Consider the following 22037-nt stretch of genomic DNA (forward strand, 5'->3'; position numbering starts at 1 on the left):
ACTCAAAGCATCAATTTTTTTTAAGACCTTGGGCAAATCAAGGTTCCTTCATTAATATCCCCTCATTCTTTAAACATTGATGATATGGAATCTCTAAGCACTTCAAGCTGTTAGGGACCCCCAGGGTAGGTGCTTTCAACGAGGGGTGACCTACTCTTCCAGATTCACAGCTCTATTAGCAAAAGTCATGGTTCAGCATACGGAGGGGCCAGTGGGTTGTTTTGCTTGCCTCAGAAGTGCTACCTGGGACCCTCCAAAGCACCCCCCCCCCACCCCCCTTAATGTTTGCCGAAAGGGGTCTGGGAGGGCTCAGAAGATGGCGCAAGGGTTCATGAGAAAGCCAAAGGGTGGTGGGTGGGGGAGGGGGAGGGAGCGGAGGTGGGGGGGTGGGGGGGGGGGAAAAGAGTTCTTTTTTCTGTGGCACCTTCCTTCCTTGAGGCTCCGTCAAAGGGAGCTAAATGCTGTTTTTCTTCTAATGATCCGGTTGCAGTTCAGGCTTTGGCACCGAATTTTACTGCCGGTGGTGGAATCGCTTCTCCCCATGAACACCTGCTGCCTCACCCAGGGGGACGCCGAACATGATGCAGTGACTTGGGAAAGGTTTTAATGTTGGAAAACACCCAGCAGGGCAGTTAGCCAATGTCTGAAACACAGCGGCACAGCAACGTTGATATTCATTTTTCATTTTAACATTAAACAGTTCAAAATCACCAGCTGCGGGTGTTTTCTTGTAGGCAGCGTAAAGCTGAACCAACGCAAGATGACCTCAAGTCAGTCACACACTGGACACCAAATCCCAAATTTATATCAAATGTGCTGGCCTGTGTAGGTTTGCATTAAGCTTTACAGCAGCACAGTGGTTAACACTGCTGCCCCACAGCATCAAAGACCCGGGTTCCATTCCGGTCTTGGGACACTGTGTCTGCGAGGAGTCTGTACGTTCTCTCCGTGTCTGCGTGGGTTTCCTCCAGGTGCTCCGGCTTCCTCCCACAGTCCAAAAATGTGCAGGTAAGGTGGGGTTACAGGGATAGGGCAGGAGAGTGGGCCTAGGTAGAGTGCTCTTTCAAAGGGTTAGTGCAGACCTGATGGGCCAAATAACCTCCTTCTGCACTGTCGGGATTCTATGGATTATGAGCTCTGCATATTCCTGGTGTAGAACATGTGCAATGAGGAGTGTACTTGACAAACAAGTCCCAACGAAGCTTGTTGGCAATCCTGAAGATTTGGGTTGTTTGACTTCAATCTGGAACAGGAAAGACATCCAACACAGATGGTGTTCTGACGCTATCTGTTTTTTTTAAGCTATTGAGTAACTTACATAGAACATCGGGCTTGCAACGCTAACCCATATTGAATAGTCCAGAGAAGGTTCACGAGATTGATCCCAGGTAATTTTCTTATGAGGAGAGGTTGAGTAGATTGAGCTTGTACCCACTGGAGTTTAGAAGAATAAGAGCTGACCTTATTGAGACATATCGGATTCTCAGGGGGTTTGACAGAGTAGATACGGAGAGGTTGCTTTCCCTTGTAGGAGAGCCTTGGACCAGAAGGCATAATCTCAGAGTGAAGGGTCGCCCATTTAACACATGAGGAGGAATTTCTTCTTTTACAGGGTAGTGAATCTGTGGAATTCTTTACCACAGAGAGCTGTAGAGGCTGGATCAAAAGAACAAAGAACAAAGAAATGTACAGCACAGGAACAGGCCCTTCGGCCCTCCAAGCCCGTGCCGACCATGCTGCCCGACTAAACTACAATCTTCTACACTTCCTGGGTCCGTATCCCTCTATTCCCATCCTATTCATGTATTTGTCAAGATGCCCCTTAAACGTCACTATCGCCCCTGCTTCCACCACCTCCTCCGGTAGCGAGTTCCAGGCACCCACTACCCTCTGCGTAAAAAACTTGCCTCGTACATCTACTCTAAACCTTGCCCCTCTCACCTTAAACCTATGCCCCCTAGTAATTGACCCCTCTACCCTGGGGAAAAGCCTCGGACTATCCACTCTGTCTATGCCCCTCATAATTTTGTAGACCTCTATCAGGTCACCCCTCTGGACACCAAATCCCAAATTTATATCAAATATGCTGGCCTGTGTAGGTTTGCATTAAGCTTTACAGCAGCACAGTGGTTAACACTGCTGCCCCACAGCATCAAAGACCCGGGCTGAGATGTTCAAGGCTGAGATGGACAGATTTTTAATCAGCAAGGGAATCAAGGGTTATGGGGATAAGGCGGGAAAATGGAGTTGAGGATTATCATACATCAATTATGATCTCATTTAATGGAGGAGCAGACTTGAAGGGCCGAAAGGCGTACATCTGCTCCTACATCTTATGGCCAATTGTATTGAATACTCAACGCCACTTCTCAGGCAAAATTCAAAACCCGAACTTCAGAACGTCAGACCCATTAGTCATAAACAAGATGTCCAAAATTCTGGTGGAATCAGAAGAGAAGATGCTGCTGCAGACATCGCGGCCTAGTCTCAAGATGTCTTTTGCATGATTAGAAATATTTGACACGCGAGGCAGTTCAGCCACATTTGATTTCAGAAGCTTCTGATTGTTAATGGTGTTCAACTGAAGGGTCAGGTTTCTTCTGGACACTTGGCCAGACTAAAGCTAACAATCTATTGGAGAAATGGAAGCCCAGAATAAAATGTGCACCCGAACATGTCAATGTTAGACAGCCTGTACTGAAAATGGACGATCACAAATGCATTCCTCCTGCTCGTTTATATTTACCAAAGGGAAGAGGCCGAGAGAGTGGTATCGGCGCGGCGTGCTGTTTGGCATGGTTTTGTTCCGCAGGTTCTTGATTTCCTCCTGTGCTTCATGTAGCATCTCCATACACTCTGCATATTTGTCCTCCAGCTCCCGCAACTGCGGACAAAAAATATGCACATGCTAAAGGTACACTGTCACTTCAGCTGGAGGGAGCTGAACTTCAGCACTTCAACGCAACGACACAGCTTCCGTAATTGAAAATCGATGTTTGGAATATTAGTTTTCGATAAAACTTTGTTTTTCCCTTGCACAGAAAACCCGCGGTGTGCGGGCGGAGGGAACAGAGAATCCCGCCGCCAGCGAATGGCCGGCGAATTCCGGCCCATGTCCCATCGCTCCGTGACAAAACTAATACCCTGCAGACTTGGAGCAAAAAGAGAAAATCCTGCAAACAATCAAAGAACTGGGCAGCACCTGTGGCGAGAGAAGCAACATTTCAGGTCAATGGTCATTTGTTAGCATGAGAGGCCATTGACCTGAAATGCTAACTCGGTCTCTCTCTCCACAGATGCTGCCTGAACTGCTGACTATTTCTATTTAAATTCCCATTCCGCAATGGTTCTGCAAGTAATGATGGGCACCTGCTGTATCGCAGGAGTATTATTGTTCTCCAAGTGAGCAGCACGGTGGCACAGTGATTAGCACTGCTGCCTCACAGCGTCGGGGTCCCAGGTTCGATTCAGGTACCAGGTCACTATCTGTGAGGAGCTGCCACTTTCTCCCCGTGTCTGCGTGGGTTTCCTCCGGGTGCTCCGGGTTCCTCACACAGTCCAAAGATGTGCAGGTTAGGTGGATTGGCCGTGATAAATTGCCCCTTAGTGTCCAGAGATGTGCAGGTTAGATGGGGTTAAGGGATGGGACAAGGGGAAGAGTGCTTTTTCGGAGGGTTGATGCAGGTTAGGTGGGCCGAATGGCCTCCTTCCACGCTGTAGCGATTCTATTCTATGTAAGATAAGGAACACATGTCTCAAATTGAGCAAGTTCAATAGTAGAAGATAAATGAACAATTTTCAAACACAATTATTTTTCATTTAGCAGCAAGACACGAATAGATCACACTCAAACCTTAAGGCTGACATTTTCTATTATCACCTAGTTTTGTAATGACATTCACCGAATCGGAATAGAAAAAAAAAACCTGTCTACAATAAGCCATCGAATCCAATGTGAAAATGTTACAGGGCGGAATTGGAACACCAAATTATAAGAATCAATTCTGCTGGAACGCAGCAATTACTGAAATCATTTTGAATGTCTCATTAATTATATGAAGGTAAAGTCGCCAAAGTCCCAGATGACCATCGGCTGCTTTTGCTTTTGACTGGTGGCGGTTTAACCTGAGGGTCACCACGCCTCAGGCGAGGGGCAAGGGTGAGAAGGCGGGGTTATCATGGATAACCTCAGCCAATACGGGAATTGAACCCACGCTGCTGGCCTCCCTCTGCATCACGAACCAGCTGTCTAGACAAGTGAGCTAAACCTTATTAATTAATTATATGCAGCATAAATGGATCCCCCCCTAAGTGCTTCAGAACTTAGTGAGAATGTGAAAGCAGCAACATCAATGCAAGTTATTTCATTATAATGTCTCCCATTTCCCCCCAAAGCATTGACCCTTTGTTGAGGGGTGTGCCTCAAGCTCGGCCGCACCGGGAGGCATGGACTGGGCTACTTGTGCTTTGTTCAATGGAGCAAAGAGAATCCTGATTATTATTATTAGTATTAAATGCTGCGAACTGTTAATACATGGCATGTCCAAAATGAAAAAAAAAAACTTTAAATTGTGAAGTTAGGTAGGATATGAAAATCGCTTATTGTCACGAGTAGGCTTCAATGAAGTGACTGCGAAAAGCCCCTAGTCGCCACATTCCGGCACCTGTTCGGGGACGCTGGTATGGGAATTGAACCGTGCTGCTAGTCTGCCTTGGTCTGCTTTCAAAGCCTGTGATTTAGCCCAGTGAACTAAACCGTAACAGCACAGAAACTGACTGTTCATTCAAACCAATGCCCGCCATGGTTTATACTCTACTCAAACCCCCTCCCATCTTTTCCCATGTAAATCTGCCATAACCATCCATTTGCTTCTCCCTCAGGTGCTTGACTGGTTTCCCCGATGGTGCATCCATACTGATTGCCCCTGGGGTAACGGGTTCCACATTCGCACAACTCTTTTTGAATAAAGAAGTGTCTTCTGAATCCCCTATTGGGTTCTCCAAGCGACAATCTACTACTGAAAATCTCGATAGGCATGCTCTTCCCCACAAGCGGGGCAATATTTGTAAAAAGCAGAAACATATGGAGGAAAAGCGCAGAAGGCGGCGGGCGGAGTGGATGGACAGCTCGTCGAGGGCTGTGACATGCACACTGGTCAAAAATGGCCGTCTCCTGTTATGTCTCTATGAACTGTTGCTCGACATGCTAACTCTGCTCCCTCTGCCAAATTTCTCTCACTATCCTCACTCGTAAAACGGCACATAACACAAAGGTGAAATTATTCAATTGAGTTCATGGTCGATTTACCTCGGCCGTGAGCTGCCTTTGGGCATCTTTAGCTGCACTCAGATGCTGAGTAAGTTCCTCATTTTCTACCGCATACTGCAGGAAAGACAAGCCAAGCGTTAATATCATCACAGTCACAACCTGCTTCACATTACTGTGCAGCCCGGTTTAATGCACAATTGTCACTTTTTAAGCACCAATGCATTATTCATCGAGTACATTTTACAAGCGAGCTTAAGATATATGGAACAATGGTTAGAGCGAGATGGACTTGCTGTGTATCTAGTCTGAGTGGGCCTCCACTAGGTTGCATTTTCAATACTAAATGGCAAACATTTCTCGCACAGGAATCCATTTTCTCTGCCAGCCGTGGTTGTCAATGCTTCGCACCCACAGAATGGTAATTGCTAATTTTGGCCCCAGGGAAAATTTCTTTTGACATTTCCTCTCCGACTCATACAACATTCCTCATGCTCCCAGTCAATTCTGTTCGAAGATCGAACTGGTTGTGTTGGGCAAGGGAAGGATGCTTTCTTGAAGGGGAAAGGAAGAAGCGGAGAAATATTACAACCACCGCTCCAGCTGTTGTGGATTATTGAAACTCAGCGGGACAGTCCGGCTGGCTTATTCAAACCTTGCCATTTCCCACTCTGATCAACCGTGTGGTCCTCGTAAAACTATTAGTCATGAATTATACCAAGTTCTAACTTGCGGCTTCACCTCCAAACGGAGACTCAAATTTGTTTCCAACTAGCAGAGACAATTTGGATTCTTTTAGTTGGGGCTGTGTTCTGGAGGCAAAAGGCAATGTCCCAAACCATTACACCAAGCTTTCCTCATAATGCAACCAGTTTAATGCCACGGACATTCATAGCTTCTTCAACATAGGCTCACATTTGCTGCTTTGATATTCAAAGGGGAAAAATAATTATTCTTTTTGCACTCCTTCTAGTTGGCAACATTAATTTATTAGGTCCATGTTCAGGGATGTTACAAGAAACTATTAAACCAATCAATAAGATCGTAAGAAATGAGGGCAGGAGGCCATTCAGCCCCACGTACCTGCTGTGCTACTCAATAAGGTCCTGATTATAGTCTCAAGTCCTCCTTCCAAACCCCCCTCCCATAACCCTCGACTCCATGGTGAAATATCGAAGGTTACTCAAGTTAAGATTTTAAAGTGTTATTTGGTAATATATTGACAGCATGTAACCCATCACCTTTGATCAATGTCTTCACAACTCTTAAATTAAGAACATTTGAACAATATTAATGCAGTTTGACATGGATATATTCCACCTCATGGGCGAGATTCTCCGACCCCCCGCCGGGTCGGAGATTCGGCGGGGGCGGGAATCACGCCGCGCCGGTTGGCGGGCCCACCCGCGCGATTCCCCGGCCCGGATGGGCCGAAGTCCCGCCGCTAAAATGCCTGTCCCGCCGGCGTAAATGAAACCACCTACCTTACCGGCGGGACAAGGTGGCACGGGCAGGCTCCGGGGTCCTGGGGGGGGGCGCGGGGCGATCTGGCCCCGGGGGGTGCCCCCACGGTGGCCTGGCCCGCGATCGGGGCCCACCGATCCGCGGGCGGGCCTGTGCCGTGGGGGCACTCTTTCCCTTCCGCCTCCGCCACGGTCTCCACCATGGCGGAGGCAGAAGAGACGCCCTCCACTGCGCATGCATGGGAAGCTGTCAGCGGCCGCTGACGCTCCCGCGTATGCGCCGCCCGGAGATGTCATTTCCGCGCCAGCTGGCGGGGCACCAAAGGCCTTTCCCGCCAGCTGGCGGGGCGGAAATTCGTCCGGCGCCGACCGAGCCCCTTAAGGTTGGGGCTCGGCCCCCAAAGATGCGGAGCATTCCGCACCTTTGGGGCGGCGCGATGCCCGCCTGATTTGCGCCGTTTTGGGCGCCAGTCAGCGGACATCGCGCCGTTTCCGGAGAATTTCGCCCCATAAAACAAGCTTTACGACTATCGTTAACAACTGTTGGGTGGGGGGGGGGGGGGGGGGGGGGGGGGGAGAAAGATGTATCGTCTTCTTACAGCTTTGGCCTTTTTCTGCAGGTCAACTATTTGTGACAGAAGATGAGTAATTTCCTCTTGCTGCCGTGTGGTGTCTTCAGTCTTTTTCGCCAACTCCTCTGCCAAGTTAACTAGTTGAACGTTCGAGTCCCCTGGACAATTTGGCAAGAGGAACAGAGTCAATTTTACACTTGCACACACACAAAAAAAACAGATGTCACAGAGTCGCAGAAGAGCACAGAAGGAGGCCATGCTATTACGGACAATTGCCTGTCCCAAAGAGCTGTCGGCCCAACCAGAGGGCCAGCAGCCTCAACAGCGCCACCTGCAGCGATGAGTTAGTGCCAAGGCAGGTGGGTGGCCGGCAGCAGGTAGCCGGAGACGTGATCTAAAAGCAAGAAAGGGCCGGCATGCTGTCAGGGAAACCCAGCTGGGTGAATCGTGGGGGCGTGCAAGAGTAGCGTTCCCTGCCCGCACGACATACTTTGAAAATGTAACAAATAGCTCTGTCTATTTGGTGAGAGCGGTGCGTCGAGGTGCATAAACCCAGTGTTACACTGACTTTATCCTTCAGTATTCTGCTCGAGAGAATAATGCAGCTCCATCATAAGTACTTCATTCATAAACATTACAGAGGGTCCTACATATTAGCAGGCCAAATATCACATACTCAATTTATTCTGTTTCAAGTTAGAAATCAATGTAATTATTTTTTAAACTGGAGTTGTAAAAGGGGGTTGTGAACACTGCATACACAGGCTCGTTTTGTAAGCAAAGGGTGTGGCTCGTTTTACAATCTGCAGCAACATGGTTTCATTTTATGCATCGCCCCTTTGCTAACTTGTATGTACCTTGAGGGGGGGGGGGGGAATGGTGAATAGGAAAATTATATCAAATTCACACTTACAGGACACGGACTCTTCCATCATGGCATCCTATTATATAGGAGAGTAACCCCAATATGTGCACCTCAATTGCTTTCCTTAGTTAGATTATTCCAAATATTCATCCTTCAGGAAAGAAACGTTTAGGGATGTCGATACTAAATTGACATTTGCTCATTTCTACTTGCATCATTTGTTGTATTTTGAATTAACCTAGTTTGAACTTGTCTATCTACAACATTTAGTATTTGATCTGATGCAGTGAAGTCCGCCTTTAATCACAAATGTGTCCCCTTGCTCTTCCCGATTGTATTCTGGACTTGTCTTGGTGCTTTTCCCTGAACCTGAGACAGTGCCAAGTGTGGGCGGCAGGGTTAGCACTGTTGCTTCACAGCGCCAGGGTCCCAAGTTTGATTCCCGGCTTGGGTCACTGTCTGTGTGGAGTCTGCACGTTCTCCCCGTGTCTGCGTGGGTTTCCTCCGGGTGCTCCGGTTTTCTCCCACAGGTCCCGAAAGACGTTCTGTTAGGTGAATTGGACATTCTGAATTCTCCCTCTGTGTACCCAAACAAGCGCCGGAATGTGGCGACTAGGGGCTTTTCACAGAAACTTAATTGCAGTGTTAATGTAAGCCTACTTGTGACAATAAAGGTTACTATTATGTTTTTGTTCCAACGTGACCAAAACCAAACACGATGCATTACAAGGCCCAAGGATGATGGAGTAGTAGGTGGGAGTTGTACCAGGGAAATCTTACAACAAAAAAAGATTCAAAATCCAACTGATTCTGAGCTCACTGATCTCCATTGGCTCTCCTCTGGCAATGCCTCCATTTTAAAACTGCCATCCTATTTTCAATTCCCCTCCCCACCACCCCATGGCCTCTCTGCTCACCATCACTCGCTTCCTCCAACCCACAAACCTCTGCACTCAACCCTGGCCTCTTGCGTATCCCCAGATTTCTTCAATTGGCAGCCGTCCCTTTGGTTGATGTTATAACCTGCCTGCTTACCATTGGCTGGGGACTAATGACAATCCCACAATCCTGTGGGAGTATGAGCTTCCCCAATGAGGGGGGCGGAGAAATCATTAGCAGACTCCCTGTATAAATAAAGCTGGTCAGTTTGGAACCAGCAGGAAGGAGTAAGCAGCAAGCGAGGTTGCTGCTGTTGTGTATATATATATTATTGTATATAAATGTTATTTCTTTGTATCCTTGAAATTCGTGCTGGATTCTTCGTGGCCCTCACAAAACTGGCGACGAGGATGGGATGTTATAACCTGCCTGCTTACCATTGGCTGGGGACTAATGACAATCCCACAATCCTGTGGGAGTATGAGCTTCCCCAATGAGGGGGGGGCGGAGAAATCATTAGCAGACTCCCTGTATAAATAAAGCTGGCCAGTTTGGAACCAGCAGGAAGGAGTAAGCAGCAAGTGAGGTTGCTGCTGTTGTGTGTATATATGTTATTGTAAATAAATGTTATTTCTTTGCATCCTTGAAACTCGTGCTGGATTCTTCGTGGCCCTCACAAAAGTTGCCAAAGCTCGGGAACTCCCTCCATAAACCTCTCTGAACATCCTTTAAGGCAGGCCATCTTTGGACACTAACCTCTCTCGTACAGCAGGTGGTGCCACGTTGGAATGTTTTGCTACTTTCGAGGTGCTATGACAATGCAAGTTCTTGAAAGACTTACACAGCAGAACCTCCCCGATGACTAAAATGACTGCGAAAGACTTTCTTAAAAGCTAAATGGTTTTGTTTCTTAACACACTTGTTTCTGCATAGAGAAACTCAAATGTCAGCCATGTGCAAGTGGCTATGAAACATGGTGCATTCGAAAATAAAAGTGGTTGAGCAATGCACAGGAGGAAGCGTTTACTGCTTTGTCAAATCACTCATTCTGCAGGACCCTCCTGCCATTTGTAACATACTTAGCTCCTTCACGCAGTCGTTCACAAGTTGCTGTTCCTTTTCTTCGTATGAAATGGTCTCAGTCTGCAGATGGCACGTCTGGATGAGAAGGTAATAAAATGCATCACAACACTGGCAACGGTTTCAGAAAATCCAGTTATGGCTACAACATTTTGTGTTGGGATGCATCATCTAGATCAATTAATGAGGGGTCATGACTACCCTGCAATATTTTTAAGAAAAGATACATTTACATTGGAGGCGGTTCAGCAAAGGTTCACTAAATCGGTCCCTGGGATGAGGGCCTGTCCCGTGATGTGGGGCTGAATAAATTGGGTTCATATTCTCTGGGGTTTAGAAGAAAGAGAGATGATCTTGTTGAAAGCTACAAGATTCTGAAGGGGCTTTGACAGGTTGGATGCCGATAGGCTGTTCGCGCTCTTCGGGGAATCTCGAACACCATGGTGTGGTCTCAGGACAAGGGGGACAATCATTTAGGGCGGAGAGGAGGAGAAATTAGTTCACTCAAAGCGTTGAGAATCTGCCGAATTCTCTAGCACGGAGGGCTGTGGACGCTCCATCATTGTAAATATTTAAGGCTGGGATAGACGGCCTTTTTTTGGTCTCTCAGGAAATGAGGGATATGAGGAGCGGGCGGGAAAGTGAAGATGAAGCCCTCAATCAGCCATGCTAGTACTGAATGGCTCAACAGGCCATCCGGTCTACTCCTGCTCCTACTTCTTGTGCTCACTGAGCGTGTGCAGGAATATTATAAATACTAATGGCATCGCCAACTGGAGTGTACAAAGCTAACAAAACAGCCAACACGCAGGTTGTGCATGTTCGCACCTAGCGGCGAATGTCCATTTTGTCAACCGTAGATGCAGAATATTACCTCCCTACTGCCAGAGACTCGGTCCAGCCAGGTGAACAGAGAAGATTCCATACAAGCAACATCTCTAATGAATGACAGAATTGCTTCTATTGGTCTTCACAGACGTTGACGGGTCTCTGGTGAATGGTCAGTTTTTCACGTCAGATTTCCCGGCATGGTACTTGTTCCACTTTGAAGTGGTTCAGTAGTTCATGACCAAAAATGGTTGAGACTTCAGGTACGGGCCGGGTCGCTTTCCGAGAAGCAAGGGGACAGGAACCGTGAACACAAAGTACCCAATTCTGACTGTCCAATCAGAAAGAAGCATTTAGAGTGGACGTTGCCAATTTCCCCACAAGCCAGGAGAATCGATGAAACCAAAGAAGTCTTACATGTGGCTAGTATCTAGAGGGAAGTTATGCTTGGCTCGTCATGATTCCAAACACACACTGGCATACACAGGCACACATTAAGCATCTGGCAAACACTATTGTAATTCTGATTGCAACCTGCCTGGACTTAAATCTCAGCAGGGTGAGAGTTTACGAGGAAAGAGACCTATAAACGAAAACCGCACTCAAGTCGGTGACATTCTCATCTAGCTTTGATTTTTAACAGCAGCGGAAAGCGAGAAATGGATCTTTTTTTCACCTCTGTCCTTAAAACAACATTTTCCTCTTCCAGATCCTTCAGCTTCCTTTGAAGAGAGTCCAAATGAAAATAATTCTGTACAGATGAGGTAGACTCAATCCGTCTCAACCTGAGGACATACCAATTCACAAACCCTGGTGAGTAATGTCGCTTCCTCGCTCGTTTGCTTATAACAAAAGGTTTTACTCATTCACACGATGAACCTCGCCACAATAGAAACCATAAGTAATATTTAGCAAATATGTGACAAAATTAAAATTTTAAGAAACTATTTTGAATTTCCTATGGAATATGAAGCACATTTAATGGTTATCACCGACATTCAGCTTTTATTGTTAAAATGGTTTTTACATCATAAAATAGTTCTGGGTCCCGTGAGGAATACCCAAATAAGATTTGTCTTAAATTTTAGACGCAGAGGTATCGATGGTTTACTAAGTGTCAAATGTGCAACACCCAGCAGATTCCTTGATCATTTTCTACACTGGTTGAGACGCTTTCGAATTGCACCATTTCACTGGGTTGAGTAGGTCAGGACTTACGGTGTCGAGGAAGTTGAGTCACTCTCACTTTCCTCTGCTGCACTGGTGTAGAATTGCAGTAACTCATCTTTCATAGACAGTTCATGGCGAAGTTGGGAAACCTGGCGAGGGTGGGAAGAGAAAAAAATAAAATGGGCATGTTGAGAACAGAAAGAATATCAAGCAAGAAAAAAATGATACTTCAGCCATCACTGCAAGTGGGCAGCACAGTGGGTAGCACTGTTGCTTCACAGCTCCAGGGTCCTAGGTTCGATTCCCGGTTTGGGTCACTGTCTGTGCGGAGTCTGCGCGTTCTCCCCGTGCCTGCGTGGGTTTCCTCCGGGTGCTCCGGTTTCCTCCACAAGTCCTAAAAGACGTGCTGTTGGGTAATTTGGACGTTCTGAATTCTCCTTCAATGTACCCGAACAGGCACAGGAGTGTGACGACTAAGGGCTTTTCACAGTAGCTTCTTTGCAGTGTTAATGTAAACCTACTTGTGACAATAAAGATTATTCTGAAAAAAGTTTTAAAATGCCATTAGCCTGCCTGTTCTCTTCAGAGAAGGTGCCAATATTTCCTGTGTTCACTTCAGATACGTTTATAACTCCAAATCTGTGATCACTGATCTTAATAATAATAATCATTTTATTTGTCACAAGTAGAAAGCAGAATAACTTTAAAAGTTGGGGACGAAGGTGCAAGAACGAAAAAAGGTTGCATTTATACAGTGCTAGTCACGACCTCAGGATGAGCCATGGAGTTTCTTTCCATTGAGATTTGACACAGCATGGAGTACAATTCCAGCACTGTGTGACACCTGCACTAACAAAGTGTTCTTCAAACCTGGCCACATTTGTGTTAAGCTGGGAGACAGACAGTGTGAATGCACACAACTCTGTAGAGCATCTCATGGATAAAAGAGCTGCAGTCTTGTAAGCAGGATGCTACTGAGCGGAAACCAACACGACATAATTAAATCATCAAACAAATTCTGGTCAATACGAGAAGATTAATACCAGTCAGAGCAAATCTAGAAAATTCAGTGTTTATATTTTGGCAATGAAAACATATGGGGCGCAGAATGGAAAAGTTTCAATGTGTGGCAGCAAGCGGGAACTGCCGCGAGGTTCCCGACGCTCAGCCAGGCGAGGCCTTTAGCGCTATGAAACGTCAATTGGTCCACTTAATGAGGCCTGAAGGGCTCCGCTCCGCAAATGACTTTCCAGCTAGCTGATTGGCCGGGACCGTGCTTGGTACCCCCCCACCCCGGGCCAACAAGGGAGAGCAGTACTTCAACAACCACTTAAACCGCTCCTGCACAGTCAACCCCACACAGCTGGCAGCCATGTCACCGTCAGCCCCACACAGCTGGCAGCCATGTCACCGTCAACCCCACACAGCTGGCAGCCATGTCACCGTCAACCCCACACAGCTGGCAGCCATGTCACCGTCAACCCCACACAGCTGGCAGCCATGTCACCGTCAACCCCACACAGCTGGCAGCCATGTCACCGTCAGCCCCACACAGCTGGCAGCCATGTCACCGCCAACCCTATTCAGCCCCAGGACTGTCAGTGCCACGTAGGCAGTGTCACCAGGAGGATTGGCATCCACTGCTGTAAGACGGTCAGTGGCCTCCACTGGGTCACACTGGTGGGTTGGCACTGCCCCCCCACCCCCTATCACCCTAGCCCCCCTCCCCCTGATACTCACCACCCCCTCGAAACTCCTCAACCTCCCCCTTTGAAACTCCCCAATATCCCCCTAAGAATCTCCTCATCCCCATCCCCTTGATACTCCCCAACATTATCCATACTCCGCATCTCTCAACATCCCCCCCCCACAATGAACGATGCGTGCAGTTCATAATGCCCTCTCTCTGTCCCCACAGGGGAAGTTGGCACACAGCTGACGAGGGAGGGCCCAGGCGGGGTGCCGGTCATCAGAGTCCTCACCCCTTAGAAGGAACCCTTAAAGGTCACAGGGATGGCCGATGACAGATCTGCCACCAACATAGAGGTTGGCATATGACGCAGAGATGAGCTTCCATCTAGGGTGGTTTCCTTCTCTCTCTCTCTCTCTCTCTTCTCTCCTCTCCCCCCCCCCCCTCCCCCCGGCCGCCTGCCTCCCATGAGAACAACTCAGAGGGGAGCTCCGAAGCTGCGTCCCAATCAGATCCTGAGCCTCAGGGCTGCAGTAACCTTGACGGCCACCGGGAGCGGGTATCCTCTTCCTCCGCGTGGTGTTAGGTCCACGAGGACATGGCACAGGTGCTGCACCGTCCGCTTGTTGAGGCGGAGCCTCCTGCAGCACACGCTGCCCATCATCTGTTCAAAACACCAGCTACGCCTGTACACCCTGGGCCATCGCCGGCTTCCCCCTCTGTGTCCCTCCCTGGCCTGATGGACGGCTGGGTCCTCAAGAGTGTGGGGTGAGATCTGGCCCATGGGCTGCCACCTTGAGCCTCTGTCAATGCTCCTGCTGCTGCCGCCTTCTTCGGCATCTGCCCGTCTGGCCTGTCAGGCAGCACCACAAGGGCAGTTTCTGCTGGGACCAAGATATCATCTATACCCTGTAATATCTATAAGGATTAGGTGAGGATGTGAGACTGACAACCAACAAAGTCTTTCTCCCCCCCCCCACCCCTGGTTTCATTTCCCGAGAGCGGAGATGGTTACTCACCTCCTCAGCTCCCCACAGCCGCCCTTCCCCCAGCTTCACGTTTCCAAAGGGTGTACTAATTGGTGCCGGCGTGACCGCTTGCTGGGGAGGTGGTTAGATAGGGAGTCGCTTCCATTTATTGTATGAAGATTGGCCTTAAGTGGCGATTATTAGATTCTCACCATGTTACAGCGGGTTCCCAACAGAAGCGGGGCAGTTCGGTCGCAAACTGATCGGCACCCGGCGCATTTCTCGATTTTGGCCTCTCCCGCAATCTAATAGCCGCGTCGCGCTCTCGCTCAAGCGCAACCCCACCATTAAATGGTGCCCATTGGGGTTCACATATTCCAAATTAGCTATCCTAGAAGTCGGTGTATGAGTCAAGCCTTGACGCCTCGAAATGTTCCTCCATAACTGAGAGGATCAATTTATACACAAGAGCATAAAACGATGGATGGTCACCATCTTTGTCGTTCGCCAGGCTCAAGCTGTTCTACATGGGCATGTCTTAAAAACCTGTACACCTTGTCAACAAAGCCCATGTTGCCTGCTTGATCCCTTGCACCCAGTTTGAAGGGGCCGGTAAGTGAAATACTTGGGGTGAAAAATGGAAATCGACTCCTATTGCGATGACAGCATTATGTCACGGCTGAAAAGGGGCGAGGGGGTTTGAGTTGTACTACACGTATGTGCAAAACACCATTTTTGGGAGCAAGAATAATGGGGTCGTCTTGCACACGGGGTTAGACATATACGCCACAATCTATGGTGAATGGAAATTAAGAGATAAAAAGCCTCTTGCTTTCATGGAAATTTAAGAAAATCATTACTTGCTGCAATCAAACCAGATCAGGGTGATCCCAAACACTCTCCATTTGTTTATATGGAATGTGTTCAGCCAGCTGGATGGTAGTGAAGGCCTCAACGTTCGCTCACACACTGGAGAGGGATAGGGAATCCCCTACTCCAGATCACTACCCCGTGACCCCACGTTGAAAATTTGTGTGGAAACATTGGTAAAGGAAATGGTCAGAAATTCCACTGAGGCCAAAATGTTTGTTAACACTGGTCAATAAGGCTAGTGAAGCATTGTCACTCAGACAATGCACCATGCTATTAGTAAAATGTACCAGAGCATGAAGCAATACTGTCAGTATTATTCTTGCCTAGGAGTCATCCACCAACTTCCCCTCAGATACACTCGTCCCTCTTCTCCAATGATGCATATAGCTCTTCCCAATGGCTCCCAATACTCACTCCAGGGAGGTGGCGAAAGAGACGCTGGGCAGGATTTTCCAGCCCTACCCAACACCGGGATCATCCAGGCCCGCTGAAAGAAATGGACGGTTGGTCGGCCCACTGCATCCTCCCCACGGCAAGGCCAGAAAGTCCCAGCCATCGTCTTGGGTCATAGGCTAAACAAATTGAGCGTAGGATTTGCGCAGGTGTCCTCAAGTCTTGAGGAGACGTCCTTTACTAGTGCACGAAGTCTACTGTGGTGAAGCGCAGACACACTAAACCTTTCTCACTGAGGGCACAGTCGCAGAGCTATGTGGCGAATGGACATCGTCGGATCACACACACACAGTACCTGATTGACTACATACTAACAGAACACAAGAAAGATTTGCATTTATATTTACTATAAAGTGCCTTTCATAGTCTCAGGGTGTCCCAAAGGTATTTTACAGCCAATTAAATAATTTCTGAAGTGTAGTCACTGTCGTAATGTAGGAAGCGGGGCAGCCAATGTGTACACAACATCTTCCTGCAAACAGCAATGCCAGATAATCCGTTATTGCCATGTTGATTGAAGGATAAATATTGGAGAGGACAGCCAGGATAACCACCACCCTCCACCCCCGCTCTTCTTCAAAATAGTGGCCATGGGGTCGTCCACATAGTGCCCGTGGGGTCTTCCACAAGCGGCTGAGAAGGCAGACAGGGCCTCAGTTCAATATCTCAGCCATCAAAAAGGCGGCACCCACAGAAGTGCAGAACGCCCTCAGCAATGCAGTGGAAGATCAGCTGGGATTTTGTGCTAAAGGTGATGAAGCCTCACACAGGAATCTGTTTCCCAGCAGTACAGACAGAAGTCAAAGGGGGTTTCAAATCCTTTTATAGACATCATATAAACCATGAGGACCCACCAATGAGAATCGAAAACACAGGAGGCACACTACTCCCACAATGTAGCAACAAAGCTTTTCCTCCTATAAAAGCCCGACACACACTCACCTCCTCCCTGGCGTGTTCCACTTGCTCTTCAAGGTACTCGTTCCTCTCGGTCAGTGTCCTGTTCTTCTTTAGCAAAGACTGACCAATCCGTGCAGCTAACTCGAGATCACGCTCTTTCTGCATAAGGCATCAAATAAAAACAGAAGACTTAACTGGATTGTAACAGGTTGCGAGCGGGAGCCAATGCAGACAGTTCAGGCTTAAAAATAAAAAAGGACAATCCCCTTTACGGAACATCAAAGGCATCGTCGTTGAAAATCAGAGACACAGGCGGACATTTTCCGGCCCCGGTGCGACAAGTTCCACCGTGGCAGATGCGGAAAATCAGCCAAAAGCCCATTGACTTCAGCAGGATTGGAAGATCCTGTTGGTGGAGGAGATGGAAAACCCCATCCACAGATTCTAAAAATTATAAGTAAATGGCCAAAATCAGGAAGACTCCGTATTGTGGCACAATAAATCTTTAAATAACCTTATATTTACATCTTGTACTATAATTGTGCTGACTTTCATTAATGTATCAATGTACATTGATAGGTTTTCATTATTGGTCATTAGGTTCCACAATACTAAATAAGACCAGAGTCGCAAGGAAGTTTAAAGTCACCCCTGCCTCGCTCTTTGGGGCGGGGGTGGGGGGGCCCTATGTCCATTAAAATCTGTATACTTTGTTTAAGTAAAACATCTTGCCTGACAACTCTTCAGCAATTTGGCTATGCATCTACAATATACGGCCAACTTCTCAGTTTACAAAAGCATTCAAGGATATGTTGATATTGTGCTAAAGAGGTAACCACAAGACAGAAGCCCTTCCCTGTTATACTTCTGATAGCCAGTTAGTTAGAGAAAGGAAAATCCAGAGCCAATATTTATTTTGTATAGACTTATTCAGAGAGAACTATTATTGGTATAAACCTCCGAACTTGACTCACTCTGTGTCAGTAAGTGTTTTGTTATACTCATTCGAGCATAACAAAAGACTAAAACTAATTAACTAAAGAAAACAAATTAACCACCCCTTAAAGGGGCACTAAAAACTTCAACAGAAACTTATCAAATCAAACTAAAATGTCATTGTGGAGGAGATAATGCATTGCAGCCCCTGTGGCACCCATAGGTCACAGAAGGCCACAAGCGTACTGGCAGGCAGGAGGTGTTGTTGTTTATCCATGCTGATTGTGGTCTATGGGTCAGGGAATCGAGGATCCAGTGGCAGAGGGAGGAGCCAAATCCTAGGTTTTGGAGTTTTGCCAAGAGCTTGGCTGGGGTTATGGTATTGAAGGCAGAGCTGTAGTCAATGAATAGGAGTCTGATTTAGAAGTCCTTGTTGTTGAGATGCTCTAGGGACGAGTGTAGGGCCAGGGAGATGACCTCTGCTGTGGACCAGTTGTGGTGGCATGCGAATTGCAGTCAATCGAGGCATCATGGTTCACAAATGTCCTTGAGGGAATGAAATCTGCCGCCCATACCTGGCCTACATGTGACTCCAAGCCGACAGTAATGTCGTTGACTCTTAAATGGCATCTGAAATAGCCTTGCAAACCATTCAGTTCAAGGGCAAATAGGTATGGGCAATAAATGCTGGTCACACATCCCCTGAACGAGTAATAAAAAAAAGACTCAATATTCTTTTCTGGTCTCCACATTCTACCCTCTGTAACTGGAGATCAGCCAAAACTTTGTTGCCATATCATACCCCATTCCTCAGCCAGCCCCGAGCTCGCTGCCCTACAGTGGCTCCCAAACAATCAAGGCTTCAATTTTAAAATTTTCATCCTCATTTTCAAATCCCTCCATCGACTCACCTCTCCCCATCTCTGTATTCGCCTCCAACCTCACAAGCCTCCGAGACATCCATGCTCCTCAAATCTAGCCTCTTGTGCAACCATAGTTATAATTCCTGCACTGTAGGTGGCCATGTCTTCAGTTGCCTCGCGTAAAGATGGGCGTTATTTTTTAAAATAATCTTCTGAGAACATGTTGGGCGCGATTCTCCACTCCCGCGCCGGTTGGGAGAATCGCCTGGGCCGCCAAATTTTCCCGCGACGCCGGTTCTCCCAAGCGGCGAGAACGGCCCCGTGGAGTTCCGCGCTGCGCAGGCCGGAGAATCGCCCGAGACACCCAAAATGGCGATTCTCCGCCACCCCCGCTATTCTCAGGCCCGGATGGGCTGAAGTCCCGACGGCGTGACCCCAGTTCACGCCGTCGCCGTTCACACCTGCTTTTTAAAGTCCTCAGCCAGTCGTGCTGGCTGACGCCGAGCAGGGAGGAGGTGAGCGGACTGTTGCGCAGCGCCCGGAGACCGGGTCGGCTTCCCCGAGAAGGCTGCGGCCAAAGGGCGGGTGCGGGAGAGTGTGCAGGTGGGAGGGGGGGGGAGGAAAGAGTGTGCAGGTGGGGGGGGGGGAGAGAAAGAGTGTGCAGGTGGGGGGGGGGGGAGAGAAAGAGTGTGCAGGTGGGAGGGGGGGTGGGAGAGAGTGCAGGTGGGAGGGGGGAAAGAGTGTGCAGGTGGGAGGGGGGGGAAAGAGTGTGCAGGTGGGGGGGGGGGAAAGAGTGTGCAGGTGGGAGGGGGGGGAAAGAGTGTGCAGGTGGGAGGGGGGGAAAGAGTGTGCAGGTGGGAGGGGGGGAAAGAGTATGCAGGTGGGAGGGGGGGGAAAGAGTGTGCAGGTGGGAGGGGGGGAGAAAGAGTGTGTAGGTGGGAGGGGGGGGGGGAAGAGTGTGCAGGTGGGGGGGGGGAAAGAGTGTGCAGGTGGGAGGGGGGGGAAAGAGTGTGCAGGTGGGAGGGGGGGAAAGAGTGTGCAGGTGGGAGGGGGGGGGAGAAAGAGTGTGCAGGTGGGGGGGGGGAAAGAGTGTGCAGGTGGGAGGGGGGGGAAGAGTGTGCAGGTGGGGGGGGAGAAAGAGTGTGCAGGTGGGAGGGGGGGGAAGAGTGTGCAGGTGGGAGGGGGGAAAGAGTGTGCAGGTGGGAGGGGGGGAGAAAGAGTGTGCAGGTGGGAGGGGGGGTGGAAGAGTGTGCAGGTGGGGGGGGGGAAAGAGTGTGCAGGTGGGAGGGGGGGGTGGAAGAGTGTGCAGGTGGAGGGGGAGGAAAGAGTGTGCAGGTGGGGGGGGGAAAGAGTGTGCAGGTGGGAGGGGGGAAAGAGTGTGCAGGTGGGAGGGGGTGGGGGTGGGAGAGTGTGCAGGTGGGAGGGGGTTGAGGGAGCAGCGTGCAGGTGGGGGGGGGTGGGAGAGAGTGCAGGTGGGAGGGGGGGTGCAGGTGGGAGGGGGGGAAAGAGTGTGCAGGTGGGAGGGGGGGTGGGAGAGTGTGCAGGTGGGAGGGGGGGAAAAGAGTGTGTAGGTGGGAGGGGGTGGGTGAGGGAGAGTATGCAGGTGGGAGGGGGGGAAGGAGTGTGCAGGTGGGAGGGGGTATGAGGGAGCGGCGTGCAGGTGGGGGGGGGGAAGGAGTATACAGGTGGGGGGGGGAAGAGTGTGCAGGTGGGAGGGGGGTGGGAGTGTGCGCAGGTGGGGGGGGGGTGCAGGTGGGAGGGGGGGGGAAGAGTGTGCAGGTGGGAGGGGGGGGGTAAAGAGTGTGCAGGTGGGAGGGGGTGGGTGTGGGAGAGTGTGCAGGTGGGAGGGGGGTGGGAGAGTGTGCAGGTGGGAGGGGGGATGAGGGAGCGGCGTGCAGGTGGGAGGGGGGGAATGAGTGTGCAGATGGGGGGGGTGGGAGAGTGTGCAGGTGGGAGGGGGGGTGGGAGAGTGTGAAGGTGGGAGGGGGTGGGTGAGGGAGAGTGTGAAGGTGGCAGGGGGGGTGGGAATGAGTGTGCAGGTGGGAGGGGGGATGAGGGAGCGGCGTGCAGGTGGGGGGGGAGAAGGAGTGTGCAGGTGGGGGGGGAAACAGTGTGCAGGTGGGAGGGGGGTGGGAGAGTGTGCAGGTGGGGGGGGTGCAGGTGGGAGGGGGGGGAAGAGTGTGCAGGTGGGAGGGGGTGGGTGTGGGAGAGTGTGCAGGTGGGAGGGGGGATGGGAGAGTGTGCAGGTGGGAGGGGGGGATGAGGGAGCGGCGTGCAGGTGGGAGGGGGGATGAGGGAGCGGCGTGCAGGTGGGAGGGGGGGAATGAGTGTGCAGGTGGGAGGGGGGGTGGGAGAGTCTGCAGGTGGGGGGGGGTGTGGGAGAGAGCGCAGGTGGGAGGGGGGTGGGAGAGTCTGCAGGTGGGAGGGGGGGGTGTGGGAGAGTGTGCAGGTGGGAGGGGGAGGTGGGAGAGTGTGCAGGTGGGAGGGGAGGTGGGAGAGTCAGCAGGCGGGGGGGGTGGGAGAGTGTGCAGGTGGGAGGGGAGGTGGGAGAGTCTGCAGGTGGGAGGCGGTGGGAGAGTCTGAAGGTGGGAGGGGTGTGTGGGAGAGTGTGCATGTGGGAGGGGGGCGTGGGAGAATGTGCAGGTGGGAGGGGGGTGGGAGAGTCTGCAGGTGGGAGGGGTGTGTGGGAGAGTTTGCAGGTGGGAGCGGGGCGTGGGAGAATGTGCAGGTGGGAGGGGGGTGGGAGAGTCTGCAGGTGGGAGGGGTGTGTGGGAGAGTTTGCAGGTGGGAGGGGGGCGTGGGAGAATGTGCAGGTGGGAGGGGGGTGGGAGAGTCTGCAGGTGGGAGGGGTGTGTGGGAGAGTGTGCAGGTGGGAGGGGGGTGGGAGCATCTGCAGGTGGGAGGGGTGTGGGAGACTGTGCAGGTGGGAGGGGGTGGGAGAGTCTGCAGGTGGGAGAGGGGTGGGAGAGTCTGCAGGTGGGAGGGGGGATGAGGGAGCGGCGTGCAGGTGGGAGGGGGGGAATGAGTGTGCAGATGGGGGGGGTGGGAGAGTGTGCAGGTGGGAGGGGGGGTGGGAGAGTGTGCAGGTGGGAGGGGGGAAAGAGTGTGCAGGTGGGAGGGGGTGGGTGAGGGAGAGTGTGAAGGTGGGAGGGGGTGGGTGAGGGAGAGTGTGAAGGTGGCAGGGGGGGTGGGAATGAGTGTGCAGGTGGGAGGGGGGATGAGGGAGCGGCG

At 50.3% G+C, this 22037-nt stretch overlaps 1 protein-coding gene across 8 annotated transcripts in view; it reads right to left on the reverse strand.

The window, feature by feature from the left end:
• trak1a (trafficking protein, kinesin binding 1a) overlaps nucleotides 1-22037 on the reverse strand; it is a 266087-nt gene that overhangs the window by 22993 nt on the left and 221057 nt on the right. For all 8 annotated transcript variants that reach the window (XM_072510051.1, XM_072510052.1, XM_072510054.1 and 5 more), the window contains 7 exons: nucleotides 17050-17166; nucleotides 12172-12272; nucleotides 11630-11738; nucleotides 10125-10203; nucleotides 7329-7459; nucleotides 5309-5383; nucleotides 2747-2884 (listed from right to left, as the gene is read on the reverse strand). In XM_072510051.1, the coding sequence (XP_072366152.1) occupies nucleotides 2747-2884; nucleotides 5309-5383; nucleotides 7329-7459; nucleotides 10125-10203; nucleotides 11630-11738; nucleotides 12172-12272; nucleotides 17050-17166 (750 nt within the window). The remainder of the gene's footprint in view (nucleotides 1-2746; nucleotides 2885-5308; nucleotides 5384-7328; nucleotides 7460-10124; nucleotides 10204-11629; nucleotides 11739-12171; nucleotides 12273-17049; nucleotides 17167-22037) is intronic.

Source organism: Scyliorhinus torazame, chromosome 6 (assembly GCF_047496885.1).
Source record: "Scyliorhinus torazame isolate Kashiwa2021f chromosome 6, sScyTor2.1, whole genome shotgun sequence".
In the NCBI taxonomy this organism is placed as follows: Eukaryota; Metazoa; Chordata; class Chondrichthyes; order Carcharhiniformes; family Scyliorhinidae; genus Scyliorhinus; species Scyliorhinus torazame.